The 25,081-nt window shown below is 32.3% G+C and overlaps 2 protein-coding genes across 2 annotated transcripts in view; both read left to right on the top strand.

Moving 5' to 3' along the window:
- LOC143233548 (uncharacterized) overlaps positions 1-7,226 on the top strand; it is a 43,171-nt gene extending 35,945 nt beyond the window's left edge. The window contains exons 17-20 of the mRNA XM_076469884.1: positions 2,640-2,724; positions 2,925-3,022; positions 4,224-4,391; positions 6,272-7,226. Coding sequence (XP_076325999.1) covers positions 2,640-2,724; positions 2,925-3,022; positions 4,224-4,391; position 6,272 — 352 coding nt within the window. The 3' untranslated portion in view covers positions 6,273-7,226. The remainder of the gene's footprint in view (positions 1-2,639; positions 2,725-2,924; positions 3,023-4,223; positions 4,392-6,271) is intronic.
- Positions 7,227-13,708: 6,482 nt separating this feature from the next.
- On the top strand, positions 13,709-24,375 carry rempA (intraflagellar transport protein rempA). The gene has a single exon (XM_076469883.1). It carries the CDS (start codon positions 14,631-14,633, stop codon positions 19,272-19,274), a length of 4,644 nt encoding a protein of 1,547 aa, XP_076325998.1. The 5' UTR covers positions 13,709-14,630; the 3' UTR covers positions 19,275-24,375.
- The last annotated feature ends 706 nt before the right edge of the window (positions 24,376-25,081 follow it).

Here is a 25,081-nt window from a genome sequence, read left to right as displayed (position 1 = left end):
AACAACAGTTAATGGATATTTATCATATTATTTTAGTTAAAAACAAATGTATATGAGTGTTGACTAAATATTAAAGAAAATTTGTAAAGAAAAATTGAATAAAGTACATTGTTTGTTTTTATCATCTATTTAATCAATTAAATTGTATTTTTTTCCTCTATTAAATATGATTTGACATTTATTAATTTCTAGATTTAAACTTTTAAGAAATTTTTTAATGCAGCCCTATCAAAACTAGAAACTTTAATTTTTGCAGGCTAGCAAAATATTTGTTTTGGTTTTCAAAGTAAGTTATCTATGATACACTTAAATATAAAAAGTAATGTACAGATACAGATTTTTCTTTTTGAAAATTGTTTGGCATTATCTGAATTTAAAATGGTTCACAATTAGAATATCAGAATAACTTCTTTAGTCAAGCTTGCAAATTTTAAAACAAGCTGAGAGTTTAAATGTATTCTAAAGACAGCTGGTTAACCTGAAGATGATGTAAGAAGGTCAAAACATTATCCTGTACTCTATTTTAATTAAAGTTTAAATACCCATACCAGCCATCTTTAGAATATATTTTTACTTCAGATGAGTTTCTGGTCATCATGAAGTTGGAGGTTTCGTAATTATTTTAATCAAATTATGTGAGTTTTATTAGTTCTCTGCCTCAAACTAATTACAGTTTGCACACTGATGTTATTATTTCCAAATTATAAAAAGTCCCAGTTTACTTTTGCAGAAGTTTATTATATATAAGTTTTCATACACTGTGTTGCAATGTATATATCTTCAGCATGTTGAAGTGTTGTTATTGGTTGTCTAAGTATCATACAAAGAAAGGTGTAGTAATTACTCCAATAATTAGAAATAACCATGTAATACTACACATTTAATATCTTATGTTACAGTTTGTAGAATTGGGTATACAACTAATCTATGTATTCTATATAACTCCTTATGTTATTGACAGTTGTTTCATCTTTGAATGATGCTACCATTTTAAATTTCACCTGTGACATATTTTCATTTATTGTTTTTGTTTATTGCAGAAAATAAATTTATGAGTAATGGAGTTCAGACAGTATATTAAATTCAATGGATATCCATCACAAATGAAGGGTCAGATGTAATTAGTTGTTATTCCTAAACTAAAATTCATAAGTTGTTCATATAGAAATTGGTGTGTTTTAGTGGAAACATTGAACAAGAGAAAATTGTTAGACCTGTTTTTCATATAAAACTTTATATAATTTTAGTGTTTGGGAATTTATTTATTTTTTTCTCCAAAACAAAAGTATGGATAGTTCTGCTCAGAACCATTACATTTTGATGTAGATTTGAACTGTTTAAGAAATATTTAGTGACTTAATTGAGTGAAAAAATACTGTAATCTGAGACTGCCCCAATTTCTCTCAAAAACCTAAAAACATAGGAATTGAGGTACTGTATCACAAATCAGACCATGTTGTCTCTACATTTGTTTCTTTACAGAAATGAAATAGACAATGTATTTTTTATACACACGTTTGTAAATCATCACCTCATTCTTTTTTTTTAATTTGTTTATTGTAACATGCAGATTATAATATTTAGGGTTACAACATTTCATTTGGTTAATCTGGCATGATCAAGTACAATAACTACAAGAAGTGAACTAGGTTAACCATTGTAACCAGAGACATTATATTCTGTATAGCCGACAATAAACAAGTTTCAAGTTTCACATAATGGGGGAACTCCTCTAAGCATTTAATTACAAATATATATGTAAAAACAGCTGATATGGGTAGAGAAAACTCTGTGTAGAGGAGCAAACAACATTTCAACCTTCTACTGTCATCGTCAGGTTCACAAAGAACAAACTTAGTTGCATCAAAGAATACAGTTAGAGTTAATTCTAAATACTTACATAAGTGTTTGTATCTTGGCTGGGGAGAGAGAGTTTTATTGATGCTGTCTTACCAGTGTAGTAGTTTTAACTCACTAGTGCTGGAACTAAAGTCCCATCACACACAGTCTATGTGCTTAAAGATCTCTCTCAGTCTGGTACACAAAGAATGTCTTTCTCCTTTTCAAATGAGGGTTTATCAATATATACATCATATGTACCTCTTAAAATGTTTCTAAACAAGAATATTTTATTTATGTCTTACTATTTTTCCATGACAAAAGAAAACATTACATTGTATACAATTTCCCCCTTCTCAAGTACACATACCATCCATATAACTTGGAGTCACTCGTCTCAACAATTGGAGTGAACTACCTTAAGGCAATCCCATGGTTCATAGCTAGAACAGAAAACTACTTCTAAGCATAATGTTGCTCATGCTACAGTCATCTTTTCTAAGGAAAAACATGCGAGACAACTCTACAAATATTCAGGATGAAAAAATATGATAGTTCCCTTTGTTAATATTGTATTCTAATAGTGGACTTGCAACATTGAAAGTCTGGAAAAATACCTAGCAACTAAAGGGTAGAAAACACATGGTATACCCCCATGTCACAGGAAGCACTGAAATTGGTTTGGCCATTTCATTTATAAATAAATTGTAGTCCTAAATAATTAATCAAATTAATGCTTTTGGTATTTTCTATGTAGGTTAAAAACCTAAATGGGCTGTTAACTTTAGTTCATTTTCTAGCACAACAGCTTTGAATGGCATTATTAGTTACGAAAGAGATCATACGAATTTTTGTTCTAAAGCTGAAGTGGCATCTACAAGAAAGGTAAGGGTAATTTTTATCTAATATTTTTTAATATTCTTCCAAATATTACTCTAGATGAATAATTCAGTACCTTGTTACACAAATTTAGAGTGTATCAAAGTGACACAAATATTCAATTTATCATGTACATAAGTGTAAAACGTCAAAACCAAATGAAATATTTTTAAAATCTCTAAATCATAAATTGTTTTATCTTTCAGAAAACTCATGTCAAATCATCAGGTAACTCTCCACAAGAAGAAACAATACAACCTGTAGAGAAAAACATTCAATTGAACACTAATGCTAAACCTGTCTTGTAAGTGGATAATACATATTTGTCATTAGTAGTAGAGTGGAGTAGCTTATATAGTTCTGAAGATTTATTTGGAAACTAATAAAATATTGTGTAATAAGTGAAATAATCTGTAACTTTGGAAGCAACATGCTGGAAGTTTAATAAGTCATTCTTATCAGCATTAAATTATTATTTTACTTGTGATACTTCTAACATAATATATTTTGACAGAATGATGTATTAATTTATGATTTTGTGTCTTCATAAATATCAGTTTCTGACTGTGCTCTTGATTCCATGCTGAAACAGTAACGTTTGTCATGGCAAGTTATCTGGGATATCATACTTGTATAAAGTTACATTATCAGAGCTGTTTAATGGGCTTGTATTGTGTGCAAGAAATTTCTATGAAAGGCAGTGTAAAGTTTTTCTTGTAAAGTGATGTAACATTGTTTAATGAATGTTAAACCTGTGACAATACTTGAAGCTAATAACTACTGTTAGTGTGTTCTATAATGTAAAATATCATTTACCTTTACAAGTTTTTTATAACAGCTCATTCACCCTAGTTCAAAAAAGGACTACAAAAGTACTACATTAAAATTATTTATTGTCACATAAATATAAGGCCCAGCATGGCCAGGTGGTTAAGGCACTCAACTCGTAATGTGAGGGTCACGTGTTTGAATCCCTGTTTCACCAAACATGCTCTCCCTTTTAGCCGTGAGGGTGTTACAATGTGACAGTCAATCACATTATTTATTGGTAAAAGAGTAGCCCAAGAGTTGGCAGTGGGTGGTGATGACTAGTTACCTTCTCTCTAGTCTTACACTGCTAAATTAGGGATGGCTAGAGCAAATAGCCCTTGTGTAGCTTTGCATGAAATTCAAAACAAACCAAACTAAAACCTAAATATACATCAATCTACAACTACAATAACTAAAGACATTTGTTGTCTGTAGTTTGTTGTATAATTGATAATTCTTGTTTACCCCTGGGAGAACCCATTCACCCAGTTGAGAAGCACTTATCTAGTTAACCATAATGTTATTAGCGTAGTCAGTTTTGTGATGATAAAAAGAACATACTCTACAGTTATTTTCAGCAAACAAATATACTTAACAGAAACTTTCTGCAAGTTAAAAAACAATTTTCTAAGAATATTTGTAGTAATCTAATGAACTTATTTTTGCTATTTTTCATTTTACAAACTTTCCTTCAGATATCAAGCAGTATATAACTATACTCCACAATACAGAGATGAGCTGGAACTTCAGGAGGGAGACACAATCTTTGTGACAAAAAAGTACGATGATGGGTGGTATGTTGGAATCTCTGTACAAACAGGATTGTTTGGAACTTTCCCAGGCAATTATGTGGCACAGATCTGGTAAGTTTGTTGAAATGTGTGCCAAGAACTTTGTTTTTTACATTCCAGCACTTAAAAACTGTGAAGTGTCTTGACTAAGTTCCTTACTCTGTGGGATTTTAACACAGTTCATAGCTGCATGGCACTTTCGTTAGTGAATTAAATAAAGTACTCAAAAGTTTGTAGAAAGAAGAGCAGCAGTAAATCAGGGATATCAGCAAATTGTAGAAAGAAGAGCAGTAGTAAATCAGGGATATCAGCAAATTGTAGTAAGAAGAGCAGCAGTAAATGAGAGATATCAGCAAATTGTATATTACTAATTATAACTTGGATCAGAATGAAATTTTTCCAGTTCTTTTGCAACAGAGAATATTCATTGAATGTGTGTTTTTTTATAATGCTAGCTTACTCAAAGTACTTAATACTAAAAGAAAATTTAATAAAATAATATGTGAAAGTGTAATATTGTAAATTGAGGCTAATACACAGTTGTTTATATACAGATATTTTTGTATGGACACAGAGAAAGAAAAATACAGGAAACAAAAGTTTATTCTCTTAGTAACTTAATCTTAAACATTTCCTTTATAAAAATACAGCAAGAACTAGTGAGAAATATTCCTGAAATCATACAAAAACAGACATGAGTCTAAGAGTAATATTATCCAAGGAGATCTGAAGACATCTAAATATTTTATTTATTGTATACAAATACAAATTACAAACAGTTTTACTCTGTGGGGAATAAACAACAGAATGTGTTTAGTTTCTACTTGAAATGACTTTGCTTTCCACCACCTCTCATCCTCCTTCTACTAGTTTCTGTTTTAGAATTTGTCCAACTCCTACATTTTTTGGAAATTGATCAAAAATATAACTTAGCAAAATGAAGGGAAATTCAACACTTGTTAAGTTTTTCTGTTAATTCACCTGCTAAATAAAATTATATGAAAGTGTTAAAGGCATACTCCAACCTTATAAGTTGCCCCATAGTTGAAAGAGAAAGCATTTTTGATGATAAGATATGAACTCAGAGTCTTCAGGTTTTAAGATGAAAATAACAGTTCATTCAGAAAATACACTTGGAATAGCAGTATTTGTTATTTTGTTAGTTTTAAGCTCTGTGATAAGCTATTTGTACTCTGTCCACTGTTGGGAATCAAACTCAGGATTTTAGTGTTGTAAACCTGTAAATTTATGGTTCAGCAAATGATGGACTATTATACACTTAGACATTCCACATTTTGAACTTGTAGGTCATAGGGAAAGCAGATAGTTAACAGCACCCACCACCAAATTTTGGGCTATTCTTGTCTGACCAAATGATGGGATCTGATGGTCACTCTTATAGCACACCATTATTGTAAAATATGGGATGCAACCCATAAACTGGTTAACAGTATGAGTAATCACTGAGTTACGGTCAATCATTTCTTCATTTATAGTGAAAAAAAAAATGTTCAGCTTGTTACCCCAAACAGGAGTGCTTTATCAAGTGTGTCAGAAAATCTGTTAATAAAGCATGATGTACCAACTGGACTGTTAAAACAATTTCAGCAGAAATATTTTGATTTTCTCACCATACATCTGAACAGATACCACGAGTGTTAAAGAATACCAAAACATAGTTATTAGTTGCTCAACAGCTTATATATGTAACAATTTATTCAAGTGATATCTGTGTTTGTGTTTTTATGAAAAGGTGTTTTTTAAGTTACTTCAAAGCAAACAAGTTTAAAAATGAATTATATACCAATTTAAACTACTTAAAAATTAATTATGTATGAGTGTTAATTTATGTTGTTTTCTCTAAATATACACTATAAAATAGTATATACTGTCAACTAAATATTTATCAGATTGTTGTAGTTATTTTAACTGTCCTATATACTTCTCACCAGAGCCATCATACCCAAGACCAGAAGATGCGACAGTATAAACCACAATGAACTGGGCTGGTAAAGAAACAAGCTCTCTTTTTTCCTTCCACCTTGATTCCAGTTTGAAATTTTTTATGTCATCCTGGAATTGCACAGAACAAATAAAGTTGTACTTGAAATAACTGCAGTAGTTTAAGACATACAGTAAACAAAAATTATTTATTACCATTTATTTAAGATAAGGAAGAATAATTTTATTTCTCTGAATTTTTACTGAAATTCTTTTCTTCCAATTTCTGATAACTGAAAAACATGTATAGTTGTTTGAGTTCATTTTATTATAAAGTTTGTCTAGTTTTAACAAATTCTAACACAATGTTTTTTTTAAAAAGCCAGGGTTTGATTTTTATAATGATTCTTAAGATGTACTGAACAGTGAAATGATAATTTATAATACTAATAAAATTACGTAGAAATAAAATAATTCACAAAAGAAAAGAGTACCTCAGCAGTCTTGGAAAGTGGCCCTTCTGAAAATGGTTTTATTACGGAATTTCTTATTTTGTGAATTAGTAACAGTGTTACTTCTTATTGCATTTCACATGTTTGATTAGTTTTGAACTCCATAACAAAAGGGCTAACAGCATCTTTATTAAATTGTCATTTCAAGACTGTAGTAAGGTGTCAAAAAATAAAAGTTCACTAGTTGTAATCTTTCTTACATTCACTTACTGGATGGGTTGCTTATGTTAACTAAACACATACCTTTTTGTTGTTCCAAATGTCAGATGTAGTTTTTCTTGTACTTTGCTGTATTATTAAATAACTTGAGGTATACCAAATTATTTGATTTTTCAGCTTAGATGTTGACTTTCTAATGATTTTGTATCTTTTTAAACAAACACAAATAAACAAGAAGTGTCATGTTGCCGACTAATCAAATCAACCATTTGTAGGCCAGATGCTATAAAATAAAATATGTGAATTGAAAAGTCAAATCATTGTATGAATAAAAAGAAAAATGTGTACACCAATTGGCTACTTCATATTAGTTGGGACTACTTTTCTTAGTTTGGCAAACACTTTGAAAGATGTCTAAGTATAAGTGTAGCTTCTTCAAGTATGGTTTACAAGTCATTGGCAGATGTCAGCAGAGGATTAAGGTAGCAGAAGACATGCTTCAAACTTATCCCTAAGATTTTTCATTAATTGCAGTGGCTAAGAGAAATATCCTTTAAAATCAAGTTTTAACTAATGTGATTGAGGTAGATTCGGAGAAGTCTTTCGTGGTGGGGATCATGTATAGTAACATTCAGACACTAATAGGTAAGATGTTACACACCCTTCTTAAACGACCCAACCCCTGCCCTAAGATTACCCATGTCAAGCAATCTCTAGTAATTTATCCTAACAGTATAACACAATATGATCATATCCCTTATTTACATTTTCACTTTGCTTTTAAATGAAACCCCTGTGATAGACTGGTGTTCAATCCAGGAGAACTGCATCACCCTTCTCATCTTTTGTGCCACCTGAAATTGGAGTTCAAAAGCATTGGTTCTACATGCTTTTCAGGGGCACACCAATTATCTAAATAACTTAACTATAGATGAAACATGAGAAACCAAACCACATCACATAATTCCCAGCATTTGGTACACAAGGAAGGTATTAGACAAAGACTACTTGTAAGTTATATAGAAGCAAAGGTGAAATTGAGAATACTAAGTACACGGTAATAAAATACATTGAAATGTTTAAAACTTTAACATACGCAAGAGTCTACAATAATATCACAACATCCAGATGGTTTTAAAATATCTAAATGTTATGAAAGAGAAAGAGATTAAAAAATGAAAAATTAATCTATGTACCGTCATTTGCATTGCCCACAGTTTTTAACATCTAAATTTATTAGGATTGCATTCACAAAAGTATTTGAGGGGTATTTTAATATATAGAAAACAAAAGGATAACTAAATATGTAGCTTATTTCTTAACTACAAGTAGTTTTGAGTATATTATTATCATGAAATATTTTTGGTTATGACAGTAATTCTTAAGAACTGCAATCTTATAAATAACTCGAAAATCTCTCTCACCAGGGCAAAATATAAAGAAAATAAATTAACAACAAGTGTGAACAAAATAAAACATTGTGTATATAATGAGACAAAATAACGTGGCTCAAATTACAGCATACAAAGTTAAAAAGTTGACCAGATAATTATTACAGAATAAAACTATATGTACTCTTTACCTTATTGTACGGCCCGGCATGGCCAAGCGCGTTAAGGCGTGCGACTCGTAATCCGAAGGTCATGGGTTCGCATCCGCGTCGTGCCAAACATGCTCGCCCTGCCAGCCGTGGGGGCGTTATAATGTGGCTGTCAATCCCACTATTCGTTGGTAAAAGAGTAGCCCAGGAGTTAGCGGTGGGTGGTGATGACTAGCTGCCTTCCCTCTAGTCTTACACTGCTAAATTAGGGACGGCTAGCACACATAGCCCTCGAGTAGCTTTGTGCGAAATTCCATAAACCAAGCCAAACTTTATTGTACAGTAATTTACGTATGCAGAGGGAGTGACTGCAAAAAAATTAAAATATTACCCAGAAAACATTTAGTATCCGCGTTTTAACTCTCATTCACAAGGGAAGAAGAAACAAGAAATATTTTTCTTGTTTAATCGATACGATCTTTTTAATTCTTAACGATTTCGACTTTGGCCATAACAACGACTTTGTGAATATCGACGTAAAACACTTCAACACCACATGTAAAGTTAAATCAGTGTCCTAAACTACAGAAAATACCTTTATTCATGTAATTCTGTATTAATGTATTAAAACTGTCAACACTTATTTGCCTATGCGATTGCATTCTGCAGTAAAATCAAGAACCTTGTCAGATTCTAAGTTTTCCCACTGCGCACTGGGCTGAGGTATCACAGCCCCACAAGAGCAGCACCAAAAACAGGAAATCTCATTAAAATTAAAGGCCTTGAGTGTTGAACAAATAAACACGGATTTAGTTACTTTTCTTTGTCTTTACATTACAACTCACCTTTATCTTTACGAACACCATCACCTTCACCTACAGTATATAAATATATAATTTAGTTTTTACGTGCACCATCACCTTGACTTACACTGTATAATTACATACTTTAGACTTCACGTACACCAATACCTTGACTTACAATGTGTAAATATATAATTATATCTTCACACACACCATCACCTTGACTTACAGTATATAAATATATAATTTCATCTTTACGTACATCATCACCCATAACAACAGTACATAAATATATAATTTAATCTTCACGTACACAATCACTTGGACTTACATTACATAAATATATAATTTAGTCTATACGTACACCATCACCTTGACTTCCAGTATATAAATATATAATTCAGTCTTTACGTACACCATAACCTTGACTTACAGAACATAAATATATAATTTGGTCTTCACGTACACTATAACCTTGACTTGCAGCATATAAATACATAATTTAGTCTTTACGTTACCAACACCTTGACCTTCAGTATACAAATATATAATTTAGTTTTTACCCACATCATAATCTTGGCTTACAGCTATAATTTAATCTTTACGTTCACCATAACCTTGGCTTACAGCTATAATTTAATCTTTACGTTCACCATTACCTTCACTTACAGTGTATAAATATATAATTTAATTTTAACGAACACCACCACCTTAGCTTCCAGTGTATAAATATATAATTACATCTTCACGTACACCATCACCTTAACTTCAGTATGTAAATAAATAATTTAGTCTTTACGTATACCATCACCTTAACTTCAGTATGTAAATAAATAATTTAGTCTTTACGTACACCATCACCTTCACTTACAGTATACAAATATATAATTACCTCTTCACGTACACCACAACTTTGGCTTACAGTGTATAAATATATAATTTAATCTTAACGAACAACATCACCTTTACTTACAGTATATAAATATATAATTACCTCTTCACGTACACTTCACATAACCTTGACTTGCAGCATATAAATACATAATTTAGTCTTCACGTATATATAATTATATAATTTAATCTTATCTTAACTTACAGTATATAAATATATAATTACATCTTCACGTACACCACAACTTTGGCTTACAGTGTATAAATATATAATTCTATCTTCACGTACACCACAACTTTGGCTTACAGTGTATAAATATATAATTCTATCTTCACGTACACCATCACCTTAACTTCAGTATGTAAATATATAATTTAGTCTTTACGTACACCAAAACCTTGACTTACAGTACATAAATATATAATTTAGTCTTTACCTACACCATCACCTTGACTTACAGTACATAAATATATAATTTAGTCTTTACCTACACCATCACCTTGACTTACAGTATATAAATATATAATTTAGTCTTTACCTACACCATCACCTTGACTTACAGTACATAAATATATAATTTAGTCTTTACCTACACCATAACCTTGACTTACAGTACATAAATATATAATTTAGTCTTTACCTACACCATCACCTTGACTTACAGTACATAAATATATAATTTAGTTTTTACCTACACCATCACCTTGACTTACAGTATATAAATATATAATTTAGTCTTAACCTACACCATCACCTTTACTTACAGTATACAAATATATAATTACATCTTCATGTACACCATCACATTGACTTACAGTCTATAAATATATAATTACCTCTTCACGTACACCACAACTTGGCTTACAGTGTATTAATATATAATTCCATCTTCACGTACACCATCACCTTCACTTACAGTGCATAAATATATAATTCCATCTTCACGTACACCATCACCTTGACTTCGAGTATATAAATATATAATTCAGTCTTTACGTACACCATAACCTTGACTTACAGTACATAAATATATAATTTGGTCTTCACGTACACTATAACCTTGACTTGCAGCATATAAATACATAATTTAGTCTTCACGTACACCAATACCTTGATTTACAGTATATAAATATATAATTACATCTTCACGTACACCATCACCTTGACCTACAGCATATAAATATATAATTTAGCTCCTACCTACACCATCATCTTCACCTACAGCATATAAATATATAATTTAGCTTCTACCTACACCATCACCTTGACTTACAGCTATAATTTAGTCTTCACGTACACCATCAGTTTATTTGTTTGTTTTTATTGTAACTTTTAGTTTGACTTAGATATTTCGTTTCTGTAGTTTAACATGCGAGAGAGAACACATTGAATTCATGAGGAAAATGTCTCGTTAAGGTTTCACTTCCATTATCTATTTCATGAATCCGTCATCTTTACGGCATCCATTTATCCTGTTTTGTCTCGACTTGTGTTAGAAAAGGCAATGGTAAAACTTTTGCATTTCGACGTTTTTTTTGTGTTTTTTTTTCCCCCACAGAGAAAACTTAGTAAATGTTCACAAAAATAATGAGACCCACTATCTACTTGTAACTCGTAAACTTTCAAACATCTTGTTAGTGGGCCTTAACTGGCTGTTCTGCTGGGAATGCATGTACTAAAATAACACGGTTGCATAGTTGTCTGTCAAAAAATTTACTATTGAAACTTGTTCACACAAACACGCGATTCAATGAAAATTAATCGTTGATATGCAGAATTAACAGGACAAAAAATGTTTTATATCATACAAAGCTGATCATTATCGTATACAATACACTTTTAAAATGCTTTAATTTCAAATTCCAACTATTTTATTTCTTATAAGAACAGCTTTCAAAATTTGAAAGAAAAAAAGTGCTTGGAAAATTACGAATGTTTGTTTGTTTGTTTTGGAATTTCGCACAAAGCTACGCGAGGGCTATCTGTGCTAGCCGTCCCTAATTTAGCAGTGTAAGACTAGAGGGAATGCAGCTAGTCATCACCACCCACCGCCAACTCTTGAGCTACTCTTTTACCAACGAAAAGTGGGATTGACCGTCACATTATAACGCCCTCACGGCTGAAAGGGCAAGCATGTTTGGCGCAACTCGGGTGCGAACGCGCGACCCTCAGATTACGAAGAGCACGCCTTAACGCGCTAGGCCATGCCAGGCCCGAAAATTACGAAACATAACGTCTGTGCAGTTAGTGACTAGAATAACAACGTGCTTTCGATGGGCCTTTGTCGCTCGTGGTCCACCCACTCAGTGCACAGGCTCACTCCGTCACATTCTGCCTTTTGGTAAATGTAGTTTTTTAGCTCCCTATACATCGTTTCCAAGGATTTATACGCCTCAAACCTGTCCATCATAAGTCTGGACCAACCTAAAATATCGTTTCTGGCTATTCCACAAGCTTCGTATTTGGCTGCTGTTTACGTTTCTCAATGCCAGTGATGGTTTTGTTTGTTTGTTTTGAATTTCGCACAAAGCTACTCGAGGGCTATGTGTGCTAGCCGTCCCTAATTTAGCAGTGTAAGGCTAGAGTGAAGGGAGCTAGTCATCACCACCCACTGCCAACTCTTGGGCTACTCTTTTACCAACGAATAGTGGGATTGACCGTCACATTATAACGCCCCCACGGCTGAAAAGGCAAGCATGTTTGGTGCGACGGGAATGCGAACCCTCGACCCTCAGATTACGAGTCGCACGTCTTAACGCGCTTGGCCATGCCGGGCCGTACCAGAGATGGTAGGGCAGTATTTAAGTATACAACAACAGAAAATAATTCTGTAAAAGTTAAATTACCTGTAACTGTTAATAACTCATATTTTACATGTGCTGAAATTGTATTATCATACTTACTCTTGATATAATTATTTTGACAATGATGTGAACTTATGGAAAGTAAAGTTTATGGAAAAATAGTGAGATACAGCATATATTTGGAAGCAACAAAATAATGCCCATTATTTAAAATGAGGCAAATATTTTCCTTTTGTAAGTGGAGTATTTATTAAACATATAAACGAAATATCGTAATGATAGTACTTACTTTATTCGGTTGCGTTCATATAAACAGCACACATATTGTATGTGTATAAAAGTTTAGCCCAGTTCTATGGCAACGTGCTTGAGCGACAGTTTGCAGCAGCGTATCTGTTTTCTGTCAAATTTTACTACTTGGAATACAGCAGTTATCCTGATAACATATTTCATTTTGAGTGAACTGTCTTTTAATCTGAAGTATTATCTTATGTGATTATTTCGTTTTTAGTCAAATAAAATAAAACTGATACAAATAGGGTAAAATTAAATTACAAGCCACACAACAATATAGTTTCTCTATTTCTTATCCCCCGCTGGAACAGCGGTAAGTCTTCAGAGTTACAACGCTAAAATTAGGAGTTCGATTCTTCCAGCAAAAATAACCCGTTGTGGCTTTGCTATCAGAAAAACACACTCTATTTCTGTTTTTATATTATAAAACAACAGTAACACTAGAGGGCAGTTTTAAACATACCTTGTGTGTATGTTCGACGATGTTGTTACGTGACAACGAACAATCAACATTGTTGTTTTAAGGTATAATTATAATTATTGGATGGGATGTTTGTTCTCTTCATATATTAGCCTTACAATTAAATGATAGAATCCTTGGACTTTACCAACAATATTAATTTAATTCGAAAGTCTTTACAATGTTTAAGCATCGAACCTGAGGCCACACTGGAAAAAATGAAATATTCTAACCCTATCGTAGTCGTGCCGTACTGAATACCAAACTCAGTAAGCTTACGATCAGTTGCTAGTAATTACCGATAATTTAACTTAATTAATGACATTTCAGTAAGTATTTTTATTAACTATACATAACTTTGATGCCAAGTAATCCAAGGAAATTTGATGTGAAATAATGAAGTCAATACCAAATTACCTACTTTAAAAAAAAAAGAAAGAAACGATAATAGGAGTAAGTATTTTGAAACTTTAAAAACGGCTTACTAACTATATAATACTTTACTGGATTTATAGCAAATAAAGGGAAAGCTTGCTACCAAAGTTTTTTTTTTCATATTTTGATGGACAGTGTAAGGTCAGGCATGAATATCAAAATTCTGATCATGTTCCTACTGAGTGATATATACTTTTAAGTAAGCATAGAACATTGTCGTTTTGAAAGAAGTAGGCCTAGGTAACTACCTGTGGTATTTACTCTACAAAATTGATTAATCATTCTAACTTAGTAATGCGAATACTTTTCTCTATACAGTGTAAACATTAGATTATTAACAGTTATTGAGTTTGGAATATATACTGTGGACAGCATTTTATGAAGTGATTGTAATCAAACATAAATTTCAAACACTGCACTACTGAAGTCATAAATATGACAAGATCCATTTAGTTAGTGCTCTACTTATGAATGTGTCACTTTAAATATGAAGAAAACTTAAAACATTTGTGCCTTCTTTTCTTACAAAGTGAAATTTCACAACAAAAAAGGTTTAATAATAACCAAAAGATGGCTGTGTATATCGACTTAAAAATTGAAGATGGGCCATCTCTAAAAACTCATATATGTTGGCATAAGATACAAACAATTCTTGCAGTTGCATCATATGATCAAGAAAAAGGTGGAACTATAAATTTATATCAAGAGGATGGTTCACCTTTAGTTTCAGACATAAATTCCAAAATTGGAGTACCTGTAACATCAATTTCATGGCACCCAGTCAGAAAAATTCTTGCTATTGGGTGGGAAAATGGTGATCTGTGTGTATGGAATGACCACGACCAACAACAACATGATGCTGAAACCCAACATAAAAAAGCTGTTGCCGTGATGAAATGGAGTGAAAATGGTACCAGACTGGTTACTGCTGATGCCGTTGGAACCTGCATTGGTTGGAAAGTGGACTCAAGAGGTGAGATTTCTACTGTCTTTCACCACGAGTTGAAAGACTACTTGACAGATATAGTTTATCAGCAATATCCAGAGGAAAATATTGAACATGAAATAAGTAAGCTTGCTAAAGCTGCCGTAAGTGGAGATGAAAAAGCCTTAAATCTGTTTTCATCTTGGTCTTCACCTCCTGCTAAAGAAGGAAGAACTCATAACAGAATGTCTTTTGCAAGAAAAGAGTCTTATGACTTCTTTGTAGGCTCTGTATCAGGAACTATATATTATGTTACGGAAAATGGTAGCTGTAGTGATGTTTTGCATTGTAATGTAGCTATTCGTCAGTTACTGTACTACGACCAAAAGGATATTCTGGTCGTGGTAACTGATAACTTAACACAGTACAGAGTAGGGGATGAAGGAACACTCACTGAGCATGCAAGGGTAAAGCTAAGTGGCCGAACTTCTGAGATTAATGTTGCATGGATAGACAGTGGACTTCTTGCAATGAGTACTGGAGAACGAGTTATTCGTTTGTTGAATGTGGACAACAATGATAGTACAGTTTTATCTATGGATACTCAGAAGGATTTTAAGGAATATACAGAGGTTATAACATGCATATCATGTGAAAAAACCAAAAAGGTTATAGCAGGAGGGACTAGTCATGGAAATATTGTAACATGGAAATATGCAGGATCATTTAGGGGAGGAGAGACTGCAAATGAAGATATGTGGAAATTCCAAGTAGCTGCGTCTGTTCAGGGGGCTGTAAAATCTATTAAGTGGGGATCAATGAAAAAATTGTTGAGTGTGATAACAACCACTGATATTTACATACTCAATCAACAAGAATTATGTTGGAGTTTCAGAGACCAAGTTGCAGCTATTCAAGTTTCAGGTCGCCAGCTTTTAATTGAACTTGTAGAGAAAGATTGTCACATTGAATTGAAAACCGATATTCACATAAAATCTGTATTTGTGAGCTGGAGTCATGTAGCAGTTTCAACAGGAAAACGAATTCTTATCTATGAACTGGATGCTGATCAGAAATCTGCTAAATATGTAGGAGCATTTGATTCAACATCTCAAGCTTTAACTTTACATGAACAGAGTGCCTACATTATAGAGAATGGGAAAGTGGAGGTTAAGACCTTTCAAGGTACAACAAAACAAAGTTTAATCTTTACTGAGGAAGAAGGAATCCCTATCAGCATAGACTTATGTAGTACTTACCTTGTCGTTGGCACTTCTTCTGGATATGTTAAAATGTGGGATGTTAGTCGTAGAGAACCAAGACCACATGCTGGCCCAAAATCACTGGCATCAGTATTGAAAGATAATGGCCAAATCAGTTCTGTTAAATGTAACAGCAAAGGTGACAAAATTAGCATGATTATTTGCAGAGCAACTACTAAAGGGAAAATTTTTCCAGATCCTCTTTTATATGTTTGGGATTTAGAAAGTGATTCCTTGCTATATTTTGACTTTGCTTATGGAAAAGGAGAAGAGGATGGTGATAGTCCTCAGTCTGCTGGGATTCATAAGTCTCCAACTCGGAAAGCACATGCAGACATGGCTCGAAGAGTGTGTGGACGTTTTCCAACCTCTCATTTTTGGGACTTTGAAGATTCTAGATTTCTTGTTTGTGAAGCTAGCCTGTTACCTTCAGACAAATCAAGTAAAAATAGAGGTAGCTTATCACAGTCTGGCTTATTAAAAAAACAGTACTCATCATCATATGACTTGGAAATTGAAGAAAAACCTGAAATTCTAGTTGTTTCAATGTTTGTAACTTCAGAACAAGGACTTTTGATTCAAGACAGTTTTTCTCTTAATTTAAGTCAGCAGTTAATTGGAGTAAATGTCCCATATTTTTATCTTTTAGAAGAAAGTTTAGAAAATAATATAACAGATGAGTCTAGTAGTAACATGACTTCTCTTGGACAAAGATATCAACGAGCTGACTTAACTGAAAATATATCTAAAAAGAAGGAATTTTCCAGCTCTATCATAAGGCAATCAATGCGAGACTTTGTTGGTCTTGAAAAAAGTGATAAAGCAACTAAGAAGGCTATTATGACCTTTAGTTTCTTCCTAGCCACTGGAAATATGGATGAAGCATTTAAAGCTATCAAAGTGATAAAAAATGAATCTGTGTGGGAAAACATGGCTTGTATGTGTGTAAAGACAAAACGTTTAGATGTAGCTAGTGTGTGTCTGGGTAAAATGGGTCATGCAAGAGGAGCAAAAGCACTGCGAGAAGCTGTTATTGAGCCAGAACTTGATGCTCAGGTTGCCATTCTTGCAGTCCATTTGGGAATGTTAGAAGAAGCAGAACATTTGTTGAAATCCTGCAAACGTTACGACTTACTGAGTAAATTGTATCAAGATAGTGGTCAGTGGGGAAAAGCTTTGGAAGTTGCTGAATATAATGACAGAGTACATCTGAGGACCACTTACTACAATTATGCTCAGCATTTGGAAGCTAAAGGTGATATTACGGCAGCTATTCCTCTGTATGAAAAATCAGAAACTCATCACTTTGAGGTACCACGAATGCTTTTTGAAGAACCTCGAGCTCTTGAAGCTTACATCTTAAAAACTAAAGACAAAGAACTCCTCAGATGGTGGGCTCAGTACATGGAGAGCATTGGAGAGATGGAAACAGCTCTTCACTTTTACGAAGCCGCACAAGACTATTTGTCACTGGTGAGGGTTTATTGTTATTGTAATAATTTGGAAAAAGCAGCAGAAATAGCTAATGAAACTGGAAATAGAGCAGCATGTTTTCATTTAGGAAGACAGTTTGAAAACCAAGACAACATTAAGGAAGCAGTTAACTTCTTTACCAGGGCTCGAGCATATAACAATGCCATTCGTATTTGTAAAGAAAATAACCTTGAAGATCATCTTTTGAATTTAGCTTTAATGAGTGGATCTCAAGAAATGGCAGAGGTTGCAAGATATTATGAAGAAAAGCCTGGTCAACAAGATAAAGCAGTGATGCTTTATCATAAAGCAGGTTATATGACAAAAGCTGTTGAACTTGCTTTTAAAACAAGGGAATTTAATGCTCTGCAGTCCATTGCTAGTGATTTGAACTCAACTTCTGATCCACAACTCTTACATCAGTGTGCTCAGTTCTTCATGGAAAATGGACAGTATGAGAAAGCTGTTGACCTTCTTGCTGTTGGTAGAAAATACTTAGAAGCATTGGACTTGTGTGTGGAACATAATGTTGCTATCACAGAAGATTTAGCAGAAAAACTTACAATGCCTAAAGAGGAAGGGGACATTCAGTTAAGAAACAGAGTTCTAGAGAAGATAGGAGAGTGCTGCATGGTACAAGAAAACTACCATTTAGCAGCCAAAAAGTTCACTCAGGCAGGTAAAAGAGCTCAGGCAATGAAAGCTTTACTGAAGTCTGGAGATACAGAGAAAATTGTCTTTTTTGCTGGAGTTTCTCGTCAGAAAGAAATTTATGTCATGGCTGCAAATTATTTACAGTCTCTCGACTGGAGGCAAGATCCAGAAATCATGAAAAACATTATAGGATTTTACACAAAAGGCAAAGCTTTGGATTTGCTAGCTGGTTTTTATGATGCTTGTTCTCAAGTGGAAATAGATGAGTACCAGAATTATGAAAAAGCTCTTGGTGCACTTAATGAGTCATATAAATGTTTAACCAAAGCTCAGCCAGGTGGTGCTAATGGTCCTCAAATAGAAGCTAAACTGGCACAGATGAAACTTAGGATGGAACTAGTCAAAAGGTTTGTGCAAGCAAGAAGATTATACAGGGAGAGTCCAGAGGAATCCCTTCAACAGTGTAAAGCCTTACTGGAAGAAGAAGGTATTGAACTGGCGATACGTCGTGGAGATATCTATGGGTATCTTGTGGAACATCTTGCAGAAAAAGGAGATTATAAAACAGCTCATAGTCTTATTGAAGAGATGCAAGCTAATATACCAGGAGTCAATTTGCCATATTATATAAGTGTGGAGACCTTGAAAGCTATCTATAAAGCTTTAGACATTCAGCCTGGTGGCTCATCCCATCTCTTTGGCGGGAAACTGAAGAATGGACGCATTGAAAATGGAGCTGCAGAAGATGTGGAGTCTGAAGAAGAGGTTGAAGAGGATGTTCAGGAAGAGAATGGATATTAGTGCTCTTTCGTTAGCTCTCATAAGATAATATCATAATATGGACCTGTGTCCACTGTCACATGGTTTTCATGATTTAAAAAGAAATTATCTATAGTTAAATCACCTCAGATAAAAGAGATTAAAATATGATTAATTCTTTAAAAAGATAAGAATGGTTGGTTGAGTTAGTTAAAACATAAGATAACACAAGATGTATTATTTAAATGTGTGATCAATAACTTATAAAACTTGAATCTTTTGTGCTTTGTTCTTCTGGTGAAAACTGTTGATAATTATACATTGTGTAATCTAAGTATTGCTGTGAGACTCATTTTATTTAATCATCAGCATATTAATATTTACATATTTTTTAAATTGTTACTTCTGTTGTTGATATAAAGTTATTGCACACATACTGTGCAAGATAAATCAGATGTAGATATTTTTTGCATTGTTAAATCAGAAAAGTTGTGACATGCATGTAGATAAAAGCTTGTAATAGTTAAATGGCACTTTGTGAGAACTATAAATATTACAGTATTTTTTTAGGTATATCCGATTAGTAAAAACACTAACATTCCTAATGCAAGGCTTACACCAAATTATTACCAAAATTTGTTTAGATTTTTCATATTGTATGTCTGATTAATACAGCAGGCTTGGTTCACATTCAGATAGTTACTAGTCTAGAATTTTGTAGTTGTGGCCTAACAGATGTCGGCTATATTGTGTGTTAAAAAGTTCTGTATAGAAAATGTGTAACACCAAATTTCTTAAACTAAAACTGTAGTGTATGTAAGTTTATTTGATCAGTGAATTTTTTTTATTTAAAATATTTGAATTTTTATCAAAATGTTTTCTCATTAAATGCAAAACTACTAATTAGCAATTTTGTTTTTTTATACATTCATTCACTGACAAGAGATTCTGAAACAGGTACGCATACCACTGGTGGGGCATGGAGCTGATGTCAGTGGTACATGACACAGTTAATATAAAAAAATCATAAAACTTGTTATAAGCCCTATCTGAGCTTTCCACACACATGTATACATACTACTATCGTCAGTTATAGAACCGCCAGCCCTAAAAATTGAGAAAAATGGTACCACATATTCAATCATGCCAAAAGTGTATAATCACACACCTCACATTAATAGATGGATATTTAGAATATGGATTTTTTGTTGCAAGGTTTTTTTAATTTTTAATTAGGCCTGGGTCTGTATTCTTAAAATATTAAACAGAAAGTGGTATGTGAGCCTGAAACATTGAGAACCACTGGACTAGATTTAGATTCACTTGTAATTTTTTTTACATTATTTTTGAAATTTTTTTTAAACTAGGCAGAATTATAAAATATGGTTTCTGCAGAAAACAAAAACATGAGGAAACTTTGTGGTACTATATATGTAAAAATGTAAGTTTATTATTTTACAACAGAATATATTAAGATAAATTAAGTTATGAAATTCATTAAAAGAAGAAACTGATATTAACTGTTAAAATTTATACTTTTCATATGAAAGAATAAAATTATAAAAATGAGTTACTTTTCTCCAAAGAATTTTTTTCATATTGTTTTTCATTTTCTTGCATTTGTGAGAAAAAGTGTTAATAATTAGGTGTTTTAATTAAGTTTAAAAATGTAATTATATTTTTGAAAATCCTTTGTGTAAAATAACATCTCATTCTGACTTCCTGCATTACTCTGGATTAAAAAATCAGAAATTTCTTAATATTTGAAGTACAAGTATAGGTTTCTTAACATTGTAGAACCTTGAGGAACTTTTAGTTTTTGTATTTCAAATGGAATGATATGGACTTCTATTCTGTGTTAAGTTATGGCTATTGTGTAGTGTATTCTTAATGTAAGTTAATTCTTGGTTACTTCCAAATAACAAGAAGGTTTCATAACTCTAATAAAATTGGACTGTAATCTGTTTTGGAAGAAAGAACTACAAAGATTCATAGTATAATTCAATTCATGTTACATTTGCTAGAAATTGTATTAACAAATTATTTTGATGTACATAAAACAGATTGTTATACTTTATGGTGACAAATCCATTTTTATCTTGCAATTGTAATTTCTAAAATTGTAACAGAAAATTGATTCTTTTATTTCAGTATCTCTAAAAGGGTGTTAATTTTAAGACATTTCAGGTGTTCTTTTCTGCAACATGTAGTTTTTTTATAGGATTGTGGCACGTTTTAAGATAAAACTTAAAACACTTGTTAAATACAAATGTATGCATAAACAAAAGCCATTTATCTGAGATGATATCCAAAAATATTAATGTTAAGGATTTATATATTCTGGAAAACTATATTTTTGAGGTTTAGCTGTGGAATGTTTCCATATCTGCACATCTATCGTCCATAGAACTGCTGTAGCAATCACTTTCCCACTGTAAAAACAACCATGGGTCCAATGTTTATAGATGCCTTGAATTTATAAAGATTTTAGCAGCTAAATAACATAAATGAATAGTAAAGTGTGTGGGGAGTGTGGTACATTATGAATCCTTACCATAGTTAAACACCACAAGATATAATCATATTTAGTGTTGATAAATAGGGGCACCATTAATTTATCATAGTACATATTTCTGTAATGATTCTCTTTTGATGTATCTGTAGTGTTAACAAAATTTATCATACATACCTAAGTATACAAGGTAAGTATTATGTTGTGTGTTTATGTAAATATATGTATATCAATTTTTAGAATTACTTTGTTAGCATTTTGCAGAATGTTTAGAAGGCTATAATCTAAGGCTGCATCTTTCTTGTTAGTTATTAAATTGGTCATTGGTTATGTTTAATTATATATTCTTGTTTAATGTTGGAGACTTATTAGGTTTAATTTGTACATCTCTGAAAAAGCAAAGGCTTAAAGTCACAGAAATTGTACAGTTTTAATGTTTAGTTTCTTGTTACATGGTCCTCTGCTATACAAAATGTGGTCACAGTTATCTCTGGTAAGTAGACAATTGTTCACATGTGTATCACATGCATTATATTTTGTAGTAATGAATTCTGTCAGTTTAAAAACCAATCTGATATTCTATCCTTATATAATATAGAATGGACTATTAGGGATGTCTAAAGATATAGATGTGTTATTTAAAATTAATTTGCAGAACAATTTCAGGAAATATTTACAGTGAAGCCAACAACCTGTATACAATACCATTTGTTCCTACTTAGCCAAAATGTATGTTGTTCCTAATTTTGCAGAAATTTTGCTTGCTTTCAGTAAAATAAGTTTCTGTATATGGTTACAGAAAGTTTCATTCTAGTCTGTCTGTTAACCATTCTCCCACAGTATTGTTTACATTAATTATTCTTTGTAGAATACAATTTTAAGAGTAGGATATGAACCTGAAACTTTGTTTCAACATACGTGCAGTAGTTGTTTTAGTAATATGAATGAAACATATGTCAGTACTTAATGTTCATTATTTATTGCATGTGAAATTGCTGCAGTTATTCAGATCAATTAATAGGAATATGTGGTATTGCATAGCTGGGCTAAAAATGTTTATTTCTGTTGTAAAGTGACATTTAAGTATTTGAGCCAAAGACTTGCTTTTCAATTTTTTTTAGTATTACTTAATTGGAGTATTCTGTCATGATTTTAGATTATTTTATTTGTTCTTATGCTTTATTCTTTTAATAGTAAATTAAAAAATAGCATCCATGTGTTCAGGTCATATGTTTTGCATCCTACAAAAAGCTTTCCATAATATAATGTGATGTGTATGACTTGTAAGAATAATTTAAATAAAATATTGAATCCAGTTAACCATCATATTAAAGAGAATACTCGGTTTCAGATTACTAACCAATGTTATTACTGAGCAATAAATGGCACCCACTGATGTTTTATATGACATTAGGTGGTGAAATATAATACTGAAGTGTCATTATCACATTTTATATTGTTTCAAACTATGTATCTCATCTGGTCAGGGCAAGAGTTGTATCAAAATCTAAGTTAGTTTATTTTCATATGATGAACTTTTGAATGTTAGGTTTAGTTGGTAAACTGACCAGTTCAGATTATGTTATAATTGAAGTGTACACTGGTGACTGTTTAACAAAAAGTACAGTTATGGTTGTGTTCTTATTCATAGAGCAGTTTGTAATGGATATACATGGTAAAATTATTTTGAAAATAATTCCATTGTTTAAATTGTTACTTTGATGGATCTTTTTCTTTATATCTGGTTGTGAAAGTTTTGGAAAGAATGAATTTAAAACTGGCTTCTATGTTCTTGTCTAAATGCGTAGATGGACAGTTAGTTGTCTGCACTGTACCCACTGCATAGTTCAAACCCCTATTTAAAATATTATAAGGCCTTAAACTTCTGCTGAGGCCTCGGGATGAGGGACAAGGTAGAATTGAAGTACATATGAGTAAAACATTCCTCTGTGATAAATTTTAATGATCTGTATGTGATGGCTTTAATTATGTATGTATGATCTACACCTCATTGTGTATTTTAATGAAAGAATTTTAAGTTTTGTGAAACATGCATGGATATAATAAAAAACTTTGATTTATAAATCATTAGACAATGTGTTGGGGGAGCTGTGTTCACTTCAGCTTATACATTTAATGGCACATTACTTGTGTACTCCCTTTAAAAGCAAGGTAGCACTGTTGATGAATATATTTGTAAAAGCATACACACACACACACATAATCCAATGAAATTTGATTGAAAAAAGGTCTGCCTTATCTTTCAAAAAACAATATTTCTGGATTTAAAATCTTTTCCTGATTAGTGCCATGTATTTTGAGTTTCTGTACATGTATGTTTGTCATTTATTTACTATTATTATTGGTTACAACTTGAATGGAAATACAATTATTAGAGTTGTACTGTTGGTTGAATTTTGGCCTTTGTTGCAGTATGTATATGTGTCGTTTCTTGTTTTGTTTTTCTCAGTGATCCAGGTAGTGTCAAGAATTCTGATTTCATGTGTTGTCAATTGAAAACACAAATGCAAACATGTATATATTGTACCTTGGAACAAATTTTTATATGTTATTTTGATTATAATGTGATCCGTCCAATGCATACATTCAGTAAATAAATTATTATGTTTCAAGAAATCACTTTCTTGTTTGATTATTACTTTGTGAATGTTTTATTTTTACATTTCATACAACTTATAATATTACTATCACATCTTTAAATTTTACACATAAAGTCTTCATCAGTGTCTAGTTCACTTAACTGAGGTAAGACTGATTTTTTATAAAGTGAGTACAAGTGTCATAAAATAATATAATATTTTAAGAACATCAAAACCTACTGTCCTTCAGTATCTCATTAAAACATACTGTCCTTCAGTATCTCATTAAAACCTACTGTCCTTCAGTATCTCATTAAAACCTACTGTTCTTCAGTATCTCATTAAAACCTACTGTTCTTCAGTTCCTCTTCAAGACCTACTGTTCTCTGGTACCTTATCAAGACCAACTATCTTCCTGTATCTCACCAAAACCTACTTTTCTTCAGTACCTCTTCAAGACCTACTCTCCTCTGGTACCTTATCAAGACCAACTATCTTCCTGTATCTCACCAAAACCTACTGTCCTCTAGTACTTCATTGAGACCCACTGCCTTCCGTTACCTTACTCTTTTATATTGGTCAGGGAGAAGAGACACGAAAAACACTAAGGAAGCATATCGCAACAATTTTACTTGATATATCTCAACCCTTTTGGCCTAGGTGATTTTTTTTCTTGTACTGTCATACTCAAAATCATTGTCAGGTGATTCAAGTTTAGAGTCACAATCTCGTTTGCA

The sequence above is a fragment of the Tachypleus tridentatus genome, chromosome 12, assembly GCF_004210375.1.
Source record: "Tachypleus tridentatus isolate NWPU-2018 chromosome 12, ASM421037v1, whole genome shotgun sequence".
NCBI lineage: Eukaryota > Metazoa > Arthropoda > Merostomata > Xiphosura > Limulidae > Tachypleus > Tachypleus tridentatus.
The sequence above is the reverse complement of the archived record's forward strand: the minus strand, read 5'-3'. Positions and strand labels throughout refer to the sequence as shown.

Bases quoted from the DNA above. Each gene is read 5' to 3' on its own strand.
- rempA (XM_076469883.1), top strand. From the start codon at position 14,631: ATGTGTCACTTTAAATATGAAGAAAACTTAAAACATTTGTGCCTTCTT.